Raw genomic sequence first — 21763 nt, forward strand, 5'->3', positions numbered from 1 at the left:
TCAACTCCTGGGGTCACAAGATACACTGTATCTATCTATCTATATATCTAGCTATTTATTTATCTATCTATCTCATATCTATCTGTCTAGTTATCTATCTATATATCTATCTCATATATATATATATATATATATATATATATATATATATATATTTATTTATCTATCTATCTCATATCTATCTATCTTTCTATCTATCTCATATCTATCTATCTATCTATCTATCTATCTCATATCTATCTATAATCTAGCTATCATATCTTTCTATCTCATATCTATCTATATATGTATCTATTTATTTATTTATCTATCACATATGTATCTATCTATCTATCTATATATCTATCTATAATCTATCTATCTCATATCTATTTATCCATCTATTTCATACCTCTCAACTATCTATCTATCTATCTATCTATCTATTTATCTATCTCATAACTAACTATCTCATATATATCTATCTATATATCTATCTCATATCTATCTATCTATCTATCTATCTCATAACTATCTCATATCTATCTATCTATCTCATATCTATCTATCTATCTCATATCTATCTATCTATCTATTATCTATATATCTAGTTACCTATCTATCTCATATCTATCTCATATCTATCTAATATCTATATCTCATATCTATCTATCTCATATCTATCTATCTTATATCTATGTATCTATATATCTACATATCTATCTCATATCAATCTATCTCATATCTATCTATCTATCTATCTATCTATATATCTATATATTTATCTCATATTTATCTATCTATCTAATATCTATCTCTGTCTATTTATCTATCTCATATCTATTTATCTATCTATCATCTCATATCTATCTCATATTTATCTATCTCATATTGATCTCTCATATCTATCTATCTATCTATCTATCTATCTATCTATCTATCTAATATATATATGTCTATTTATATATCTATCTAGTATCTTAGATAGATAGATAGATAGATAGATAGATAGATAGATAGATAGATATTTGATTGATAGATAAATAAATAGATATTTGATATCTATCTATCTATCTATCTATCTGTCTATTTATCTATCTAATATCTTTCTATCTAATATCTATTTATCCATTTAATATCTATCTATCAAATATATATTTATCTATCTATCTATCTATCTATCTATCTAGCTCATATCTATCTAATATCTATCTCATATCTATCTATCTATCTATCTATCCATCTATCTAGCTCATATCTATCTCTCGATCGATCTATCTATCTCATATCTAATCTATCAATCTATCTATCTCATATTTATCTATCTCATATTTATACTATTCATCTATTACCTCTCTCTCCCTCTTCTCCATATATATATATATATATATATATATATATATATACACACATATATTGTAAGCAGAAACACACACACTTATATGAGCTCAAATCTAATTGCCGGTGTTCTCATAGTTATAATCAGGGAACGTGATTTCGGATATGGAACAATCGCACAGAAGTAATATATTTCATACATCAGATACTGTGTCATTGAATGTTCTATTGTGCAGAATAAAATATTTAGTAGTCCCACAATAATTAGGCTGGAAATGTTTAATATAAATAGTAGTATTCTGTGTGTTTTTATTACTGTATACCGGGAATCGTCTGACGTGTTTATTGTCTATTGTATTATTGTATATATTATTGATTAGTGTTTTCTATTACAACGCATTTATCGTATGCTGTGCATTTTAGTTTTATTCTTCTATATGCTGGGAATAGCAGTGCTGTATTTTTATTGTGTTTTGTATACCGGAAATAAAATTGCTGTATAATATTGTATGTTATATATTATATTTATTGTATACTATACTGTATAAAAAAATATTTTATTGCAAATTGTATGTTTTTATATACTGGGAATGGCATAGTGATATATTTTGTTATATGTTGTGTATTATATTGTATACTGTAAATAGTATTATTATATTTGCAAACTTAAATTGTGTTCTATTTTTATTGTACACTACATTGCTGGATATTTTTGGTATAATTCCTTTATTTGGTTGTGTACTTTGCATTTTATTACTGTATATTTTATTGCATTCTGTATGTTTTTATATACTGTGAATGTCAGAGCAATATATTTTATGTTATTTTACGTTTATTTTACGTGTATTATATTGTATTTTACTGTATACTCAAAATATTATTATTTTATATTACGTTTATTAAACACTGCATTGGTGCAAATTTTTGGCGTCATTTATTTATTTTGTTGCATACTGTGTATTGTATTACTGTATATTTAATTGTATAAGATAGACTGTATTTTATTTTATGTCGTTTGTTATATTTTACTGTATATTGTGTATTATGAGGTTTATTTATTGTTGGAAAAACTTAATCAGCGTATTATATTACTGTACGATTAATTGTGGCATATATATATATATATATATATATATATACATACATATATAATATATACTGTGGATTGTATTTATGTAGTCAGTAATGTATTTTCTGCATTGCTTTTTATGCTATATTTTCTATTATTTTTATTACTATGCACAACGTATTTTATTATAGTGTGTTAGTACTCTATTGTATTGTGTGATTTGCACTATAATATAATACGATATGTTTAGAATGTATTTCACAATATTGTATTTTATACTCTGTATTATGTCTTGTTGTAGACAATATATTGCATAAATATATTTTAACCTCACGTTGTACCTGTATTATAGCATTGTATTTGATTTGTGCTATATATTTTACATTACACACTTTGCTGAAGTTTATGTAGAAACATTTATATAAGAAAGTGCAGAGCATGGAAATCGCAGCAGGTGAAATAGTGATAATATTCCGTTACTGTGTATATGATGTAATGATTGTACATTGTGTCAGGCTGCCTGTTGTTGGTTACTGTGTATATGATGTAATGATTGTACATTGTTGTTGGTTACTATGTATATGATGTAATGATTGTACATCGTGTCAGGCTGCCTGTTGTTGGTTACTATGCATATGATGTAATGATTGTACATCGTGTCAGGCTGCCTGTTGTTGGTTACTATGCATATGATGTAATGATTGTACATCGTGTCAGGCTGCCTGTTGTTGGTTACTATGTATATGATTGTACATTGTGTCAGGCTGCCTGTTGTTGGTTACTATGTATATGATTGTACATCGTGTCAGGTTGCCTGTTGTTGGTTACTGTGTATATGATGTAATGATTGTACATTGTTGTTAGTTATTATGTACATGATGTAATGATTGTACATTGTGTCAGGTTGCATGTTGTTGGTTACTATGTATATGATATAATGATTGTACATTGTTGTTGGTTACTATGTATATGATTGTACATTGTGTCAGGCTGCCTGTTGTTAGTTACTATGTATATGATGTAATGATTGTACATCGTGTCAGGCTGCCTGTTGTTAGTTACTATGTATATGATGTAATGATTGTACATCGTGTCAGGCTGCCTGTTGTTGGTTACTATGTATATGATTGTACATTGTGTCAGGCTGCCTGTTGTTGGTTACTATGTATATGATTGTACATCGTGTCAGGTTGCCTGTTGTTGGTTACTGTGTATATGATGTAATGATTGTACATTGTTGTTAGTTATTATGTACATGATGTAATGATTGTACATTGTGTCAGGTTGCATGTTGTTGGTTACTATGTATATGATGTAATGATTGTACATTGTTGTTAGTTACTGTGTATATGATGTAATGAGTGTACATCGTGTCAGGCTGCCTGTTGTTGGTTACTATGTATATGATTGTACATTGTGTCAGGATGTCTGTTGTTGGTTACTGTGTATATGATGTAATGATTGTACATTGTGTCAGGCTGCCTGTTGTTGGTTACTATGTATATGATGTAATGATTGTACATTTTTGTTAGTTACTGTGTATATGATGTAATGATTGTACATTGTGTCAGGCTGCCTGTTGTTGGTTACTGTGTATATGATGTAATGATTGTACATTTTTGTTAGTTACTGTGTATATGATGTAATGATTGTACATTGTGTCAGGCTGCCTGTTAGTTACTGTGTATATGATGTAATGATTGTACATTGTGTCAGGCTGCCTGTTAGTTACTATGTATATGATGTAATGATTGTGCATTGTGTCAGGCTGCCTGTTAGTTACTATGTATATGATGTAATGATTGTACATTGTGTCAGACTGCCTGTTGTTGGTTACAATGTATATGATGTAATGATTGTACATTTTTGTTAGTTACTGTGTATATGATGTAATGATTGTACATTGTGTCAGGTTGCATGTTGTTGGTTACTGTGTATATGATGTAATGATTGTACATTTTTGTTAGTTACTGTGTATATGATGTAATGATTGTACATTGTGTCAGGCTGCCTGTTGTTGGTTACAATGTATATGATGTAATGATTGTACATTGTTGTTAGTTACTATGTATATGATGTAATGATTGTACATTTTTGTTAGTTACTATGTATATGATGTAATGATTGTACATTGTGTCAGGCTGCCTATTGTTGGTTACTATGTATATGATGTAATGATTGTACATTGTTGTTAGTTACTGTGTATATGATGTAATGATTGTACATTGTGTCAGGCTGCCTGTTGGTTACTATGTATATGATGTAATGATTGTACATTGTTGTTAGTTACTGTGGCAGAATAGTAACACACTGACAAAACATCACACAAGTGCAGATACATTGTATCTACAGGATGTTGTACTGAAACATTGATATATAATATTATTCTATTCCTCAAACCTGTAAATCATTACTGAGCTGGAGAGAAGACGGAGGCAGTCATCAATTCAAAATAGATTTATTCCAATAAAACGATGTATTTAGATGCGATCCATCCAGCGCCATAGATCTCACTGTGCGTCCTGCAATCAGCTGCTTGTCCCACATAGAGAAATCCTCTGACACAAATCATCACACAATGTCCAGTAATGGAAGATTGCAGGGTGTGTGATCCCCCACCCCAACCATCAGGGGTCTGCACAGGGTGTGTGATCCCCCCCCAACCACCATCAGGGGTCTGCACAGGGTGTGTGATCCCCCCCCAACCACCATCAGGGGTCTGCACAGGGTGTGTGATCCCCCCCCAACCACCATCAGGGGTCTGCACAGGGTGTGTGATCCCCCCAACCACCATCAGGGGTCTGCACTCAATTCTACAGGCTCTACAGCTGAGGTGGTACTACAAGCTCCAGCAAGTCCTGGCAGGTGTAGGGCCACACACTGTATAAGGGAAGGACTGCAGCCCCCAAGCGCAGCACCACATTATGTCTTCATCACCTCAACGGATAATGATCTGTATACAGGGCTATTATTACATGTTGTATAACAGCTGAGGGGCTCTGGTCCCTGGCCTCTGTATTACTATCAGTGTAATACAGAGGGGGATGGGGCGGATCTCTCTGTCTCCACTAATATCACTGTAAAGAAAACTGAACCTGTGCTCCTTGGGGTGTATCACTGCGGAGGGACACCTGTATAATGCATATCATGTATGTATCACTGCGGAGAGACATCTGTATAATGCATATCATGTATGTATCACTGCTGAGGGACACCTGTATAATGCATATCATGTATGTATCACTGCGGAGAGACATCTGTATAATGCATATCATGTATGTATCACTGCTGAGAGACACCTGTATAATGCATATCATGTATGTATCACTGCGGAGAGACATCTGTATAATGCATATCATGTATGTATCACCGCGGAGAGACACCTGTATAATGCATATCATGTATGTATCACCGCGGAGAGACATCTGTATAATGCATATCATGTATGTATCACTGCTGAGGGACACCTGTATAATGCATATCATGTATGTATCACTGCGGAGAGACATCTGTATAATGCATATCATGTATGTATCACTGCTGAGGGACACCTGTATAATGCATATCATGTATGTATCACTGCGGAGAGACATCTGTATAATGCATATCATGTATGTATCACTGCTGAGGGACACCTGTATAATGCATATCATGTATGTATCACTGCGGAGAGACACCTGTATAATGCAGATCATGTATGTATCACCGCGGAGAGACACCTGTATAATGCATATCATGTATGTATCACCGCGGAGAGACACCTGTATAATGCATATCATGTATGTATCACCGCGGAGAGACACCTGTATAATGCATATCATGTATGTATCACCGCGGAGAGACATCTGTATAATGCATATCATGTATGTATCACCGAGGAGGGACATCTGTATAATGCATATCATGTATGTATCACCGCGGAGGGACATCTGTATAATGCATATCATGTATGTATCACCGCGGAGGGGCATCTGTATAATGCATATCATGTATGTATCACCGCTGAGGGACATCTGTATAATGCATATCATGTATGTATCACCGCTGAGGGACACCTGTATAATGCATATCATGTATGTATCACCGCGGAGAGACACCTGTATAATGCATATCATGTATGTATCACTGCGGAGGGACACCTGTATAATGCAGATCATGTATGTATCACCACTGAGGGACACCTGTATAATGCATATCATGTATGTATCACTGCGGAGAGACACCTGTATAATGCAGATCATGTATGTATCACCACTGAGAGACACCTGTATAATGCAGATCATGTATGTATCACCACTGAGGGACACCTGTATAATGCATATCATGTATGTATCACCGCGGAGAGACACCTGTATAATGCGGATCATGTATGTATCACCACTGAGAGACACCTGTATAATGCAGATCATGTATGTATCACCACTGAGGGACACCTGTATAATGCATATCATGTATGTATCACCACGGAGAGACACCTGTATAATGCATATCATGTATGTATCACCGCGGAGAGACACCTGTATAATGCATATCATGTATGTATCACCGAGGAGAGACACCTGTATAATGCATATCATGTATGTATCAACGCGGAGAGACACCTGTATAATGCAGATCATGTATGTATCACCGCGGAGAGACACCTGTATAATGCAGATCATGTATGTATCACCGCTGAGGGACACCTGTATAATGCAAATCATGTATGTATCACCGCGGAGAGACACCTGTATAATGCAGATCATGTATGTATCACCACTGAGGGACACCTGTATAATGCAGTCATGTATGTATCACCACTGAGGGACACCTGTATAATGCATATCATGTATGTATCACCGCGGAGGGACACCTGTATAATGCATATCATGTATGTATCACCACGGAGGGACAAGTGTATAATGTATATCATGTATGTATCACCGCGGAGAGACACCTGTATAATGCATATCATGTATGTATCACCGCTGAGGGACACCTGTATAATGCATATCATGTATGTATCACCGCGGAGAGACACCTGTATAATGCATATCATGTATGTATCACCGCGGAGGGACACCTGTATAATGCATATCATGTATGTATCACCGCGGAGAGACACCTGTATAATGCATATCATGTATGTATCACCGCGGAGAGACACCTGTATAATGCATATCATGTATGTATCACCGCGGAGAGACACCTGTATAATGCATATCATGTATGTATCACCACTGAGGGACATCTGTATAATGCATATCATGTATGTATCACCGCGGAGAGACACCTGTATAATGCATATCATGTATGTATCACCGCGGAGAGACACCTGTATAATGCATATCATGTATGTATCACCGCGGAGAGACACCTGTATAATGCATATCATGTATGTATCACCACTGAGGGACATCTGTATAATGCATATCATGTATGTATCACCGCGGAGAGACACCTGTATAATGCATATCATGTATGTATCACCGCGGATGGACACCTGTATAATGCATATCATGTATGTATCACCGCGGAGAGACACCTGTATAATGCATATCATGTATGTATCACCGCGGAGGGACACCTGTATAATGCATATCGTGTATATATCACCGCGGAGAGACACCTGTATAATGCATATCATGTATGTATCACCGCGGAGAGACACCTGTATAATGCATATCATGTATGTATCACCGCGGAGAGACACCTGTATAATGCAGATCATGTATGTATCACCGCGGAGAGACACCTGTATAATGCAGATCATGTATGTATCACCGCTCAGGGACATCTGTATAATGCATATCATGTATGTATCACCGCGGAGAGACACCTGTATAATGCATATCATGTATGTATCACCGCGGAGAGACACCTTTATAATGCAGATCATGTATGTATCACCACTGAGGGACACCTGTATAATGCATATCATGTATGTATCACCGCGGAGAGACACCTGTATAATGCATATCATGTATGTATCACCGCGGAGAGACACCTGTATAATGCATATCATGTATGTATCACCGCGGAGGGACACCTGTATAATGCATATCATGTATGTATCACCGCGGAGGGACACCTGTATAATGCATATCATGTATGTATCACCGCTGAGGGACATCTGTATAATGCATATCATGTATGTATCACCGCTGAGAGACACCTGTATAATGCATATCATGTATGTATCACCGCGGAGAGACACCTGTATAATGCATATCATGTATGTATCACCGCGGAGAGACACCTGTATAATGCATATCATGTATGTATCACCGCAGAGAGACACCTGTATAATGCATATCATGTATGTATCACCGCGGAGGGACACCTGTATAATACATATCATGTATGTATCACCGCGGAGAGACACCTGTATAATGCATATCATGTATGTATCACCACTGAGAGACACCTGTATAATGCATATCATGTATGTATCACCGCTGAGGGACATCTGTATAATGCATATCATGTATGTATCACCGCGGAGAGACACCTGTATAATGCATATCATGTATGTATCACTGCTGAGGGACACCTGTATAATGCATATCATGTATGTATCACTGCTGAGGGACACCTGTATAATGCATATCATGTATGTATCACCTCGGAGAGACACCTGTATAATGCATATCATGTATGTATCACCACTGAGGGACACCTGTATAATGCATATCATGTATGTATCACCGCGGAGAGACCCCTGTATAATGCATATCATGTATGTATCACTGCGGAGGGACACCTGTATACTGCATATCATGTATGTATCACCGCGGAGAGACCCCTGTATAATGCATATCATGTATGTATCACTGCGGAGGGACACCTGTATACTGCATATCATGTATGTGTCACCCACTGCAATAACATTTCCTGATTTTACATATGTACATATGGCCAACCGCGGTGGCAATACGTGTGTGCGTGTATGTGTATATACTCTCTTTCGCACTGGCAGGGTGATGTGTATATACTCTCTCTCGCACTGGCAGGGTGATGTGTATGGGAGTACAGTGCAGCACTGGCAGGGTGATGTGTATGGGAGTACAGTGCAGCACTGGCAGGGTGATGTGTATGGGAGTACAGTGCAGCACTGGCAGGGTGATGTGTATGGGAGTACAGTGCAGCACTGGCAGGGTGATGTGTATGGGAGTACAGTGCAGCACTGGCAGGGTGATATGTTTGGGAGTATAGTGCAGCACTGGCAGGGTGATATGTTTGGGAGTATAGTGCAGCACTGGCAGGATGATGTGTATGGGAGTACAGTGCAGCACTGACAGGGTGATGTGTATAGTAGTACAGTGCAGCACTGACAGGGTGATGTGTATAGTAGTACAGTACAGCACTGGTAGGGAGATGTGTATAGTAGTACAGTGCAGCACTGACAGGGTGATGTGTATAGTAGTACAGTGCAGCACTGACAGGGTGATGTGTATAGGAGTACAGTGCATCACTGGCAGGGTGATGTGTACGGGAGTATAGTGCAGCACTGGCATGGTGATGTGTATGGGAGTACAGTGCAGCACTGGCAGGATGATGTGTATGGGAGTACAGTGCAGCACTGGCAGGGAGATGTGTATAGTAGTACAGTGCAGCACTGGCAGGGTGATGTGTATGGGAGTACAGTGCAGCACTGACAGGGTGATGTGTATAGTAGTACAGTGCAGCACTGGCAGGGAGATGTGTATAGTAGTACAGTGCAGCACTGGCAGGGTGATGTGTATAGTAGTACAGTGCAGCACTGGCAGGGTGATGTGTATAGTAGTACAGTGCAGCACTGGCAGGGTGATGTGTATAGGAGTACAGTGCAGCACTGACAGGGTGATATGTTTGGGAGTATAGTGCAGCACTGGCAGGATGATGTGTATGGGAGTACAGTGCAGCACTGACAGGATGATGTGTATAGTAGTACAGTGCAGCACTGGCAGGGTGATGTGTATAGTAGTACAGTGCAGCACTGACAGGGTGATGTGTATAGTAGTACAGTACAGCACTGGCAGGGAGATGTGTATAGTAGTACAGTGCAGCACTGACAGGGTGATGTGTATAGTAGTACAGTGCAGCACTGACAGGGTGATGTGTATAGGAGTACAGTGCATCACTGGCAGGGTGATGTGTACGGGAGTATAGTGCAGCACTGGCATGGTGATGTGTACAGGAGTAGAGTGCAGCACTGGCAGGGTGATGTGTATGGGAGTACAGTGCAGCACTGGCAGGATGATGTGTATGGTAGTACAGTGCAGCACTGGCAGGGTGATGTGTATAGTAGTACAGTGCAGCACTGACAGGGTGATGTGTATAGTAGTACAGTGCAGCACTGGCAGGGAGATGTGTATAGTAGTACAGTGCAGCACTGGCAGGGTGATGTGTATAGTAGTACAGTGCAGCACTGGCAGGGTGATGTGTATAGGAGTACAGTGCAGCACTGACAGGGTGATGTGTATAGTAGTACAGTGCAGCACTGACAGGGTGATGTGTATAGTAGTACAGTGCAGCACTGGCAGGATGATGTGTATGGGAGTATAGTGCAGCACTGGCAGGGTGATATGTATGGGAGTATAGTGCAGTACAGGCAGGGTGATGTGTATAACAGTACAGTGCAGCACTGGCAGGGAGATGTGTATAGTAGTACAGTGCAGCACTGGCAGGACGATGTGTATGGGAGTACAGTGCAGCACTGGCAGGGTGATGTGTATGGGAGTACAGTGCAGCACTGGCAGGGTGATGTGTATAGTAGTACAGTGCAGCACTGGCAGGGTGATGTGTATAGTAGTGCAGTGCGGCACTGGCAGGGTGATGTGTACAGTAGTACAGTGCAGCACTGGCAGGGTGATGTGTATAACAGTACAGTGCAGCACTGGCAGGGTGATGTGTATAGGAGTACAGTGCAGCACTGGCAGGGTGATGTGTATAGGAGTACAGTGCAGCACTGGCAGGGTGATGTGTATCGGAGTACAGTGAAGCACTGACAGCGTAATGTGTATAGGAGTACAGTACAGCACAAGTGTAACATGACATTGGATTACTGTCCAGCACATGATGGGAAGGGGATAAAATCTCCAATTCCGTCTTCTGTCATTCTGACTCCAGATCTTTATCGACTGATCACAGTCGGTGCGATCACATTGTATGAGAGGGATTGAGGGGGAGATCACATAATAATGTAGATGGTGGGGCTCCCCCACTATCATCGTCTGGCTCCCCACTCACACGAGTCATGGAGGAGGCAGCCCATGCACAGGCTGGAGTCACGAGTGGCCGTGAAAGTGTCTCGCAGTGTGGAGGCTGTCTGGGGTTATACTAAGTGTGAGGGGCACAGGTCATCCTCAATGATATCCACATCATCCTCAGGCTCCTCCGGCAGGTATAGCCCCTGGCCACCCCCTTTCTCCAGCTCAGCCCCATTTGCGTCCCCTGGGTCTGTGTCACTGGAGCCGGGGTCCATGTGGCCCTCACTGGGAGTCTTATCATCCTGGCTCTTCCTGAGCTGCTTCTTGTGCTTCATTCTCCGGTTCTGGAACCAGGTTTTTACCTACACAGGGTACAATAGAATGGGTCAGTATTCCCTATACAGAGACCACCATTATTAGTAACCCCCCAGGTGTATACTCCCTGTACAGAGACTTCATTATCAGTTTGGGTGCTGCTGTAGTTTAGACAGTGAATGGGAGGGGGATGCTGCTGTACTGTAGGCAGTGAATGCAAGGAAAGAAAGTGAAGTCTGGGTGCTTGTAGAGTAATTATAGTGAATGCAGAGAGGGGGAAGGGTGTGTGCCTGGGTGCTGCTGGGGTGTTGTCAGTTAATGCAGAGGGGGTGGGTGTCTGGTTGTTGGCAGTGAATGTAGAGGGGGTGTCTGGGTTCTGCTGGGGTGTTGGACGTGAATGCCAGAGGAGGAGGAGAGTGTGTGACTAGATGCTGCTAAAGATATTGAAAGTGAAAGTGAATGCAGGGGGAAGAGAGTGTATGAATGGGTGTTGCTGGGGTGCTGGTAGTGAATGTGGATCAGCCGAAGTATATGAGTGCTGCTGGGATTGGGGTTTTGGTAGTGAATGTGAGTGGAGGGTGGGGTGGCGACAACAACTATCCTGTCTCCAGCCTCTTTATATGAATTTATGCTCCTGTCCCCGGGTGTATAATGCCAATACAGATTCCTCATTATCAGTAACCACCCGGGTGTAATAACCCTGTACAGAGACCCACATTATCAGTAACCCCCTGGTGTATATTTCCTGTACAGAGACCCTCATTATCAGTAACCCCCAGGTGTATATTCTCTGTACAGAGACCCTCATTATCAGTAACCCCCCAGGTGTATATTCCCTGTACAGAGACCCTCGTTATCAGTAACCCCCGGATGTATATACCCTGTACAGAGACCCTCATTATTAGTAATCCCCGGGTGTATATTCCCTGTACAGAGACCTCATTATCAGTAACCCGCGGGTGTATATTTCCTGTACAGAGACCCTCATTATCAGTAAGCCCCGGGTGTATATTTCCTGTACAGAGACCTTCATTATCAGTAACCCCCGGGTGTATATTCCCTGTACAGAGACCATCATTATCAGTAAGCCCCGGGTGCTTGTTCCCTGTACAGAGACCCTCATTATCAGTAACCCCCGGGTGTATATTTCCTGTACAGAGACCCTCATTATCAGTAACCCCCGGGTGTATATTTCCTGTACAGAGACCCTCATTATCAGTAACCCCCGCGTGTATATTTCCTGTACAGAGACCTCATTATCAGTAAGCCCCGGGTGTATATTTCCTGTACAGAGACCCTCATTATCAGTAACCCCCGAGTGTATATTCCCTGTACAGAGACCCTCATTATCAGTAACCCCTGGGTGTATATTCCCTTGACAGAGACCCTCATTATCAGTAACCCCCGGGTGTATATTCCCTGTACAGAGACCCTCATTATCAGTACCCCCCGGGTGTATATTCCCTGTACAGAGACCCTCATTATCAGTAACCCCCGGGTGTATATTCCCTGTACAGAGACCCTCATTATCAGTAACCCCGGGTGTATATTCCCTGTACAGAGACCCTCATTATCAGTAACCCCCGGGTGTATGCTCCCTGTACAGAGACCCTCATTATCAGTAACCCCCAGGTGTATATTCCCTGTACAGAGACTCTCATTATCAGTAACCCCCGGCTGTATATTCCCTGTACAGAGACCCTCGTTATCAGTAACCCCCGGGTGTATATACCCTGTACAGAGACCCTCATTATTAGTAATCCCCGGGTGTATATTCCCTGTACAGAGACCTCATTATCAGTAACCCCCGGGTGTATATTCCCTGTACAGAGACCATCATTATCAGTAAGCCCCGGGTGCTTGTTCCCTGTACAGAGACCCTCATTATCAGTAACCCCCGAGTGTATATTTCCTGTACAGAGACCCTCATTATCAGTAAGCCCCGGGTGTATATTTCCTGTACAGAGACCTTCATTATCAGTAACTCCCGGGTGTATATTCCCTGTACAGAGACCATCATTATCAGTAAGCCCCGGGTGTTTGTTCCCTGTACAGAGACCCTCATTATCAGTAACCCCCGGGTGTATATTTCCTGTACAGAGACCCTCATTATCAGTAACCCACTGGTGTATATTTCCTGTACAGAGACCCTCATTATCAGTAACCCCCGGGTGTATATTTCCTGTACAGAGACCTCATTATCAGTAAGCCCCGGGTGTATATTTCCTGTACAGAGACCCTCATTATCAGTAACCCCCGAGTGTATATTCCCTGTACAGAGACCCTCATTATCAGTAACCCCCGGGTGTATATTCCCTTGACAGAGATCCTCATTATCAGTAACCCCCGGGTGTATATTCCCTGTACAGAGACCCTCATTATCAGTAACCCCCGGGTGTATATTCCCTGTACAGAGACCCTCATTATCAGTACCCCCCGGGTGTATATTCCCTGTACAGAGACCCTCATTATCAGTAACCCCCGGGTGTATGTTCCCTGTACAGAGACCCTCATTATCAGTAACCCCGGGTGTATATTCCCTGTACAGAGACCCTCATTATCAGTAACCCCCGGGTGTATGCTCCCTGTACAGAGACCCTCATTATCAGTAACCCCCAGGTCTATATTCCCTGTACAGAGACCCTCATTATCAGTAAGCCCCGGGTGTATATTCCCTGTACAGAGACCCTCATTATCAGTAACCCCCGGGTGTATATTCCCTGTACAGAGACCCTCATTATCAGTAACCCCCAGGTGTATATTCCCTGTACAGAGACCCTCATTATCAGTAACCCCGGGTGTATATTGCCTGTATAGAGACTCTCATTATCAGTTACCCCCGGGTGTATATTCCCTGTACAGAGACCCTCATTATCAGTAACCCCTGGGTGTATGTTCCCTGTACAGAGACCCTCATTATCAGTTACCCCCGGGTGTATATTCCCTGTACAGAGACCCTCATTATCAGTTACCCCCTGGTGTATATTCCCTGTAAAGAGACCCTCATTATCAGTAACCCCCGGGTGTATATACCCTGTACAGAGACCCTCATTATCAGTTACCCCCGGGTGTATGTTCCCTGTACAGAGACCCTCATTATCAGTTACACCCGGGTGTATATTCCCTGTACAGAGACCCTCATTATCAGTAACCCCCGGGTGTATATACCCTGTACAGAGACCCTCATTATCAGTAACCCCGGGTGTATGTTCCCTGTACAGAGACCCTCATTATCAGTAACCCCCGGGTGTATGTTCCCTGTACAGAGACCCTCATTATCAATAACCCCCGGGTGTATGTTCCCTGTACAGAGACCCTCATTATCAGTAACCCCTGGGTGCTTGTTCCCTGTACAGAGACCCTCATTATCAGTAACCCCCGGGTGTATGTTCCCTGTACAGAGACCCTCATTATCAGTAACCCCCGGGTGTATGTTCCCTGTACAGAGACCCTCATTATCAGTAACCCCCGGGTGTATATTCCCTGTACAGAGACCCTCATTATCAGTAACCCCCGGGTGCTTGTTCCCTGTACAGAGACCCTCATTATCAGTAACCCCCGGTTGGATATTGCCTGTATAGAGACTCTCAGTATCAGTAACCCCCGAGCGTATGTTCCCTGTACAGAGACCCTCATTATCAGTAACCCCCGGGTGTATATTCCCTATACAGAGACCCTCATTATCAGTAACCCCCAGGTGTATATTCCCTGTACAGAGACCCTCATTATCAGTAACCCCCGGGTGTATATTCTCTGTACAGAGACCCTCATTATCAGTAACCCCCGAGCGTATGTTCCCTGTACAGAGACCCTCATTATCAGTAACCCCCGGGTGTATATTCCCTATACAGAGACCCTCATTATCAGTAACCCCCAGGTGTATATTCCCTGTACAGAGACCCTCATTATCAGTAACCCCCGGGTGTATATTCTCTGTACAGAGACCCTCATTATCAGTAACCCCCGGTTGTATATTCCCTGTACAGAGACTCTCAGTATCAGTAACCCCCGGGTGCTTGTTCCCTGTACCCTCATTATCAATAATCTCCAAGGTTTATATTCAATGTAGAGAACCCCATGTACAATAACCCTGGGTGTATATTTCAGGTACAGAGAAACATGTGTACAATAAACCCCCTATATATATATATATATATATATATATATATATATATATATATATATATATATTTATCCTTGGACAGAGAAACATGTGTACAATAACCCACTATATATATATATATATATATCCCTGTACAGAGAAGCATGTGTACAATAACCCACTATATATATATATATATATATATATATATATATCCCTGTACAGAGAAGCATGTGTACAATAACCCAATGATATATATATCCCTGTACAGAGAAACATGTGTACAATAAACACCATAATCCCCATGGGTAAATCCCCTGTACAGAGAACCCCATGTACAATAACCCCTGGGTGTATATTCCTGTACAGAGAACCCCATGTACAATAACCTCTGGGTGTATATTCCTATACAGAGAACCCCATGTACAATAACCCCATGGTGTATATTCATGTACAGAGAACCCCATGTACAATAACTCCTGGGTGTATGTTCTTGTACAGAGAACACCATGTACAATAACTCCTGGGTGTATATTCCCTGTCAGAGAACCCCATGTACAATATCCCCTGGGTGTATATTCCTTGTATAGAGAACCCCATGTACAATAACTGCCCTGTACAGAGAACCCCATGCACAATAACCCCCATGTGTACATCCCCTGTACAGAGAACCCCATGTACAATAACCCCCATGTGTATATCCCCTGTACAGAGAACCCCATGTACAATAACCCCTGGGTGTATATTCCTGTACAGAGAACCCCATGTACAATAACCCCATGGTGTATATTCATGTACAGAGAACCCCATGTACAATAACTCCTGGGTGTATGTTCTTGTACAGAGAACACCATGTACAATAACTCCTGGGTGTATATTCCCTGTACAGAGAACCCCATGTACAATAACTCCTGGGTGTATATTCCCTGTACAGAGAACCCCATGTACAATAACCCCTGGGTGTATATTCCTTGTATAGAGAACCCCATGTATAATAACTGCCCTGTACAGAGAACCCCATGTACAATAACCCCCATGTGGTCATCCCCTGTACAGAGAACCCCATGTACAATAACCCCCATGTGTATATCCCCTGTACAGAGAACCCATGTACAATAACCCTTTGGTGTATATTCCCTGTACAGAGATCCCCATGTACAATTTCCCATGGGTGTATATTCCCTGTACAGAGAACCCCATGTACAATAACCCCCATGTGTATATGCCCTGTACAGAGAACCCCATGTACAATAACCCCCATGTGTATATCCCCTGTAAAGAGAACCCATGTACAATAACCCTTTGGTGTATATTCCCTGTACAGAGAACCCCATGTACAATAAAACAATATCCCCTAGGTGTATATTCCCTGTATAGAGAACCCCATGTACAATAAAACAATATCCCCCAGGTGTATATCCCCTGTACAGAGAACCCTATGTACAATAACCCCCATGTGTATATCCCCTATACAGAGAACCCTATGTACAGTAACCCCCAGGTGTTTATTCCCTATAGAGAGAACCCTATGTACAATAACCTTCTGGTGTAAATTCCCTGTAAGAAGTATCTTTTTCAATAAATCCCCGGATGTACAGTATATACCCTGCACAGAGAAACATGTACAAAAATCCCTCAGGTGTATATTCCCTGTACAGAGACCCCTCATTACCAACAGTCCCACAGGTATTTTCTTGCAGTACAGAGAAACATGTCTACAATAAACCCCCAAGTGTATATTCCTTGTATATAGATTCCCATTTACAATAAACCCTGACAATATTTCCTTTACAAAGTATCTTCATTCTCATTGAGGGAATGGTTGTGAGGTGTGCACACTCCTATGTAGGGTTTGGGTGTTAGGGGTGCACACTCCTGTTTAGGGTTTGGGTGTTAGGTGTGCACACTCCTGTGTAGGGTTTGGGTGTTAGGGGTACACACTCCTGTAGGGTTTGGGTGTTAGGTGTGCACACTCCTGTGTAGGGTTTGGGTGTTAGGTGTGCACACTCCTGTGTAAGGTTTGGGTGTTAGGGGTGCACACTCCTGTGTAGGGTTTGGGTGTTAGGGGTGCACACTCCTGTGTTTGGGTTTGGGTGTTAGGTGTGCACACTCCTGTGTAGGGTTTGGGTGTTAGGGGTGCACACTCCTGTGTAGGGTTTGGGTGTTAGGTGTGCACACTACTGTGTAGGGTTGAGTGTTAGGTGTACACACTCCTGTGTATGGTTTGAGTGTTAGGTGTGCACACTCCTGTGTAGGGTTGAGTGTTAGGTGTGCACACTCCTGTGTAGGGTTTGGGTGTTAGGTGTGCACACTCCTGTGTACTGTTGGGTGTTGGATGTGTACAATACTGTGTAGGTTTGGGTATTTGGGGGAGTACAGTCCTGTGTAGGGATTTGGATATGGATTGTACCTAATTCTGTCTAAGGTTTGGCTATGGGGAGTGCACAGTCCTGTGTAGGGATTTGGTATTGGGTCTGCACAGTCCTGTGTAGGGATTTGGTATTGGGTCTGTACAGTTCTGTGTAGGGTTTGCGTATTGGAGGTGCACAGTTCTGTGTAGGGTTTGTGTATTGGAGGTGTACAGTCCTATTTAGGGATTTGGATATGGATTGAACCTAATTCTGTCTAAGGTTTGGGTATGGGGGTGCACAGTCCTGTGTAGGGATTTGGATATGGATTGTACCTAATTCTGTGTAAGGTTTGGGTATGGGGGGTGCACAGTCCTGTGTAGGGATTTGGTATTGGGTCTGTACAGTTCTGTGTAGGGTTTGCGTATTGGAGGTGTACAGTTCTGTGTAGGGTTTGCGTATTGGAGGTGTACAATCCTGTGTACTGTTGGGTGTTGGATGTGTACAATACAGTGTAGAGTTTGGGTATTGGGTGAGTACAGTCCTGTGTAGGGATTTGGATATGGATTGTACATAATTATGGGTAAGGTTTGGGTATGGGGGGTGCGCAGCCCTGTGTGGGGATTTGGTATTGGGTCTGCACAGTTCTGTGTAGGGTTTGCGTATTGGAGGTGTACAGTTCTGTGTAGGGTTTGCGTATTGGAGGTGTACAGTTCTGTGTAGGGTTTGCGTATTGGAGGTGTACAGCTCTGTGTACTGTTGGGTGTTAGGGGTGCACAGTCTTGTGAAGGGTTTGAGAATTGGGGGTGTACAGTCCTGTGTACTGTTTGGTGTTGGATGTGTACAATACTATGTAGGGTTTGCGTATTGGAGGTGTACAGTCCTGTGTGGGGTTGGGGTGTTTGGTGTGCTCAGTTGTGTGTAGGGTGTGGAGTTTTGGGGGGGCTCTGTCCTGTGTAGTGTTTGGGTGTCGGGGGTGCACAGTCCTGTGTAGGGTTTAGGAGTTTGTGTGCACAGTCCTGTGTAGGGTTGGGGTGTTTGGTGTGCTCAGTTGTGTGTAGGGTGTGGAGCTTTGGGGGGGCTCTGTCCTGTGTAGTGTTTGGGTGTTGGGGGTGCACAGTCCTGTGTAGGGTTTAGGAGTTAGTGTGCACAGTCCTGTGTAGGGTTGGGGTAATAGGGGTGCACACTCGGTGTTACCTGGGTTTCTGACAGGCTGAGGGCAGTAGCCAGCTCCACTCTCTCCGGGGTGGACAAATAGCGCTGTAACTCAAATCGTTTCTCCAGTCCTGAGAGCTGAGAATCAGAGAATACGGTCCGGGCTTTCCTCCTCCGACAGTGCTTCCCTGGCAGGTCTGTGTGATGTGGGAACAATGCTGGCATCGGCAAACCTGGCGGCCAAGAACATGAAATGAGAACCCCACCTCTCACCACCAGTGGTATGAATCTCAGGTATATGGCAATACAGTACAGTATTATTAATACAACATGATTTCTATGTATATCTCTGGTGTATGGTCTTACAGTACAGTATTATCAATACACCATGATATGTATCTTATGTGTGTGGTCTTACAGTACAGTATTGTCAATACCCTGGGACTAGTACGTATCTCATGTGTATGGTCTTACAGTACAATATCATCAATACACCATGAGTGATATGTACCTCAGGTATATAGCAATACAGTATAATATCATCAATACACCATGAGTGGTATGTACCTCAGGTATATAGCTATACAGTACAGTATTATCAATACACCATGAGTGATATGTACCTCAGGTATATAGCTATACCGTATAATATCATCAATACACCATGAGTGGTATGTACCTCAGGTATATAGCTATACAGTACAGTATTATCAAAACACCATGAGTGATATGTACCTCAGGTCTATAGCTATACAGTATAATATCATCAATACATCACGAATGGTATGTACCTCAGGTATATAGCTATACAGTACAATATCATCAATATATCATGAGTGGTATGTACCTCAGGTATATAGCTATACAGTACAGTATTATCAAAACACCATGAGTGGTATGTACCTCAGGTATATAGCTATACAGTACAGTATTATCAATACACCATGAGTGATATGTACCTCAGGTATATAGCTATACAGTACAGTATTATCAATACACCATGAGTGGTATGTACCTCAGGTATATAGCTATACAGTACAGTATTATCATTACACCATGAGTGATATATATCTCAGGTATATAGCTATACAGTACAGTATTATCAATACACCATGAGTGGTATGTACCTCAGGTATATAGCTATACAGTACAGTATCATCAATACACCATGAGTGGTATGTACCTCAGGTATATAGCTATACAGTACACTATCATCAATACACCATGAGTGGTATGTACCTCAGGTATATAGCTATACAGTACAGTATTATCAATACACCATGAGTGATATGTACCTCAGGTATATAGTTATACATATACAGTCAAGTATTATCAATACACCATGAGTGGTATGCACCTCGGTATATAGCTATACAGTACATTATTATCAAAACACCATGAGTGGTATGTACCTCAGGTATATAGCTATACAGTACATTATTATCAAAACGCCATGAGTGATATGTACCTCAGGTATATAACTATACAGTACATTATTATCAATACACCATGAGTGATATGTATCTCAGGTATATAGCTATACAGTACAGTATTATCAATACACCATGAGTGATATGTACCTCAGGTATATAGCTATAAATTACAGTATTATCAATACACCATGAGTGATATGTACCTCAGGTATATAGCTATACAGTACAGTATTATCAATACACCATGAGTGGTATGTACCTCAGGTATATAGCTATACAGTACAGTATTATCAATACACCATGAGTGGTATGTACCTCAGGTATATAGCTATAAAGTACAGTATTATCAATACACCATGAGTGGTATGTACCTCAGGTATATAGCTATACAGTACAGTATTATCAATACATCATGAGTAGTATGTACCTCAGGTATATAGCTATACAGTACAGTATTATCAATACACCATGAGTGGTATGTACCTCAGGTATATAGCTATACAGTACAGTATTATCAATACACCATGAGTGGTATGTACCTCAGGTATATAGCTATAAAGTACAGTATTATCAATACACCATGAGTGATATGTACCTCAGGTATATAGCTATACAGTACAGTATTATCAATACACCATGAGTGGTATGTACCTCAGGTATATAGCTATACAGTACAGTATTATCAATACATCATGAGTAGTATGTACCTCAGGTATATAGCTATACAGTACAGTATTATCAATACATCATGAGTAGTATGTACCTCAGGTATATAGCTATACAGTACAGTATTATCAATACATCATGAGTAGTATGTACCTCAGGTATATAGCTATACAGTACAGTATTATCAA

General features: G+C 41.4%; 1 protein-coding gene across 1 annotated transcript in view; it reads right to left on the reverse strand.

Annotated features, from left to right (window-relative positions):
• Positions 1-11681: 11681 nt before the first annotated feature.
• BSX (brain specific homeobox) overlaps positions 11682-21763 on the reverse strand; it is a 13030-nt gene continuing 2948 nt past the window's right edge. Inside the window, exons 2-3 of the mRNA XM_088481859.1 lie at positions 19519-19709; positions 11682-11918 (exon numbers count right to left, since the gene is read on the reverse strand). Coding sequence (XP_088337985.1) covers positions 11682-11918; positions 19519-19709 — 428 coding nt within the window. The remainder of the gene's footprint in view (positions 11919-19518; positions 19710-21763) is intronic.

This window comes from Taudactylus pleione, unplaced genomic scaffold (assembly GCF_031769625.1).
Source record: "Taudactylus pleione unplaced genomic scaffold, aTauple2 ptg000278l, whole genome shotgun sequence".
Taxonomy (NCBI): domain Eukaryota; kingdom Metazoa; phylum Chordata; class Amphibia; order Anura; family Myobatrachidae; genus Taudactylus; species Taudactylus pleione.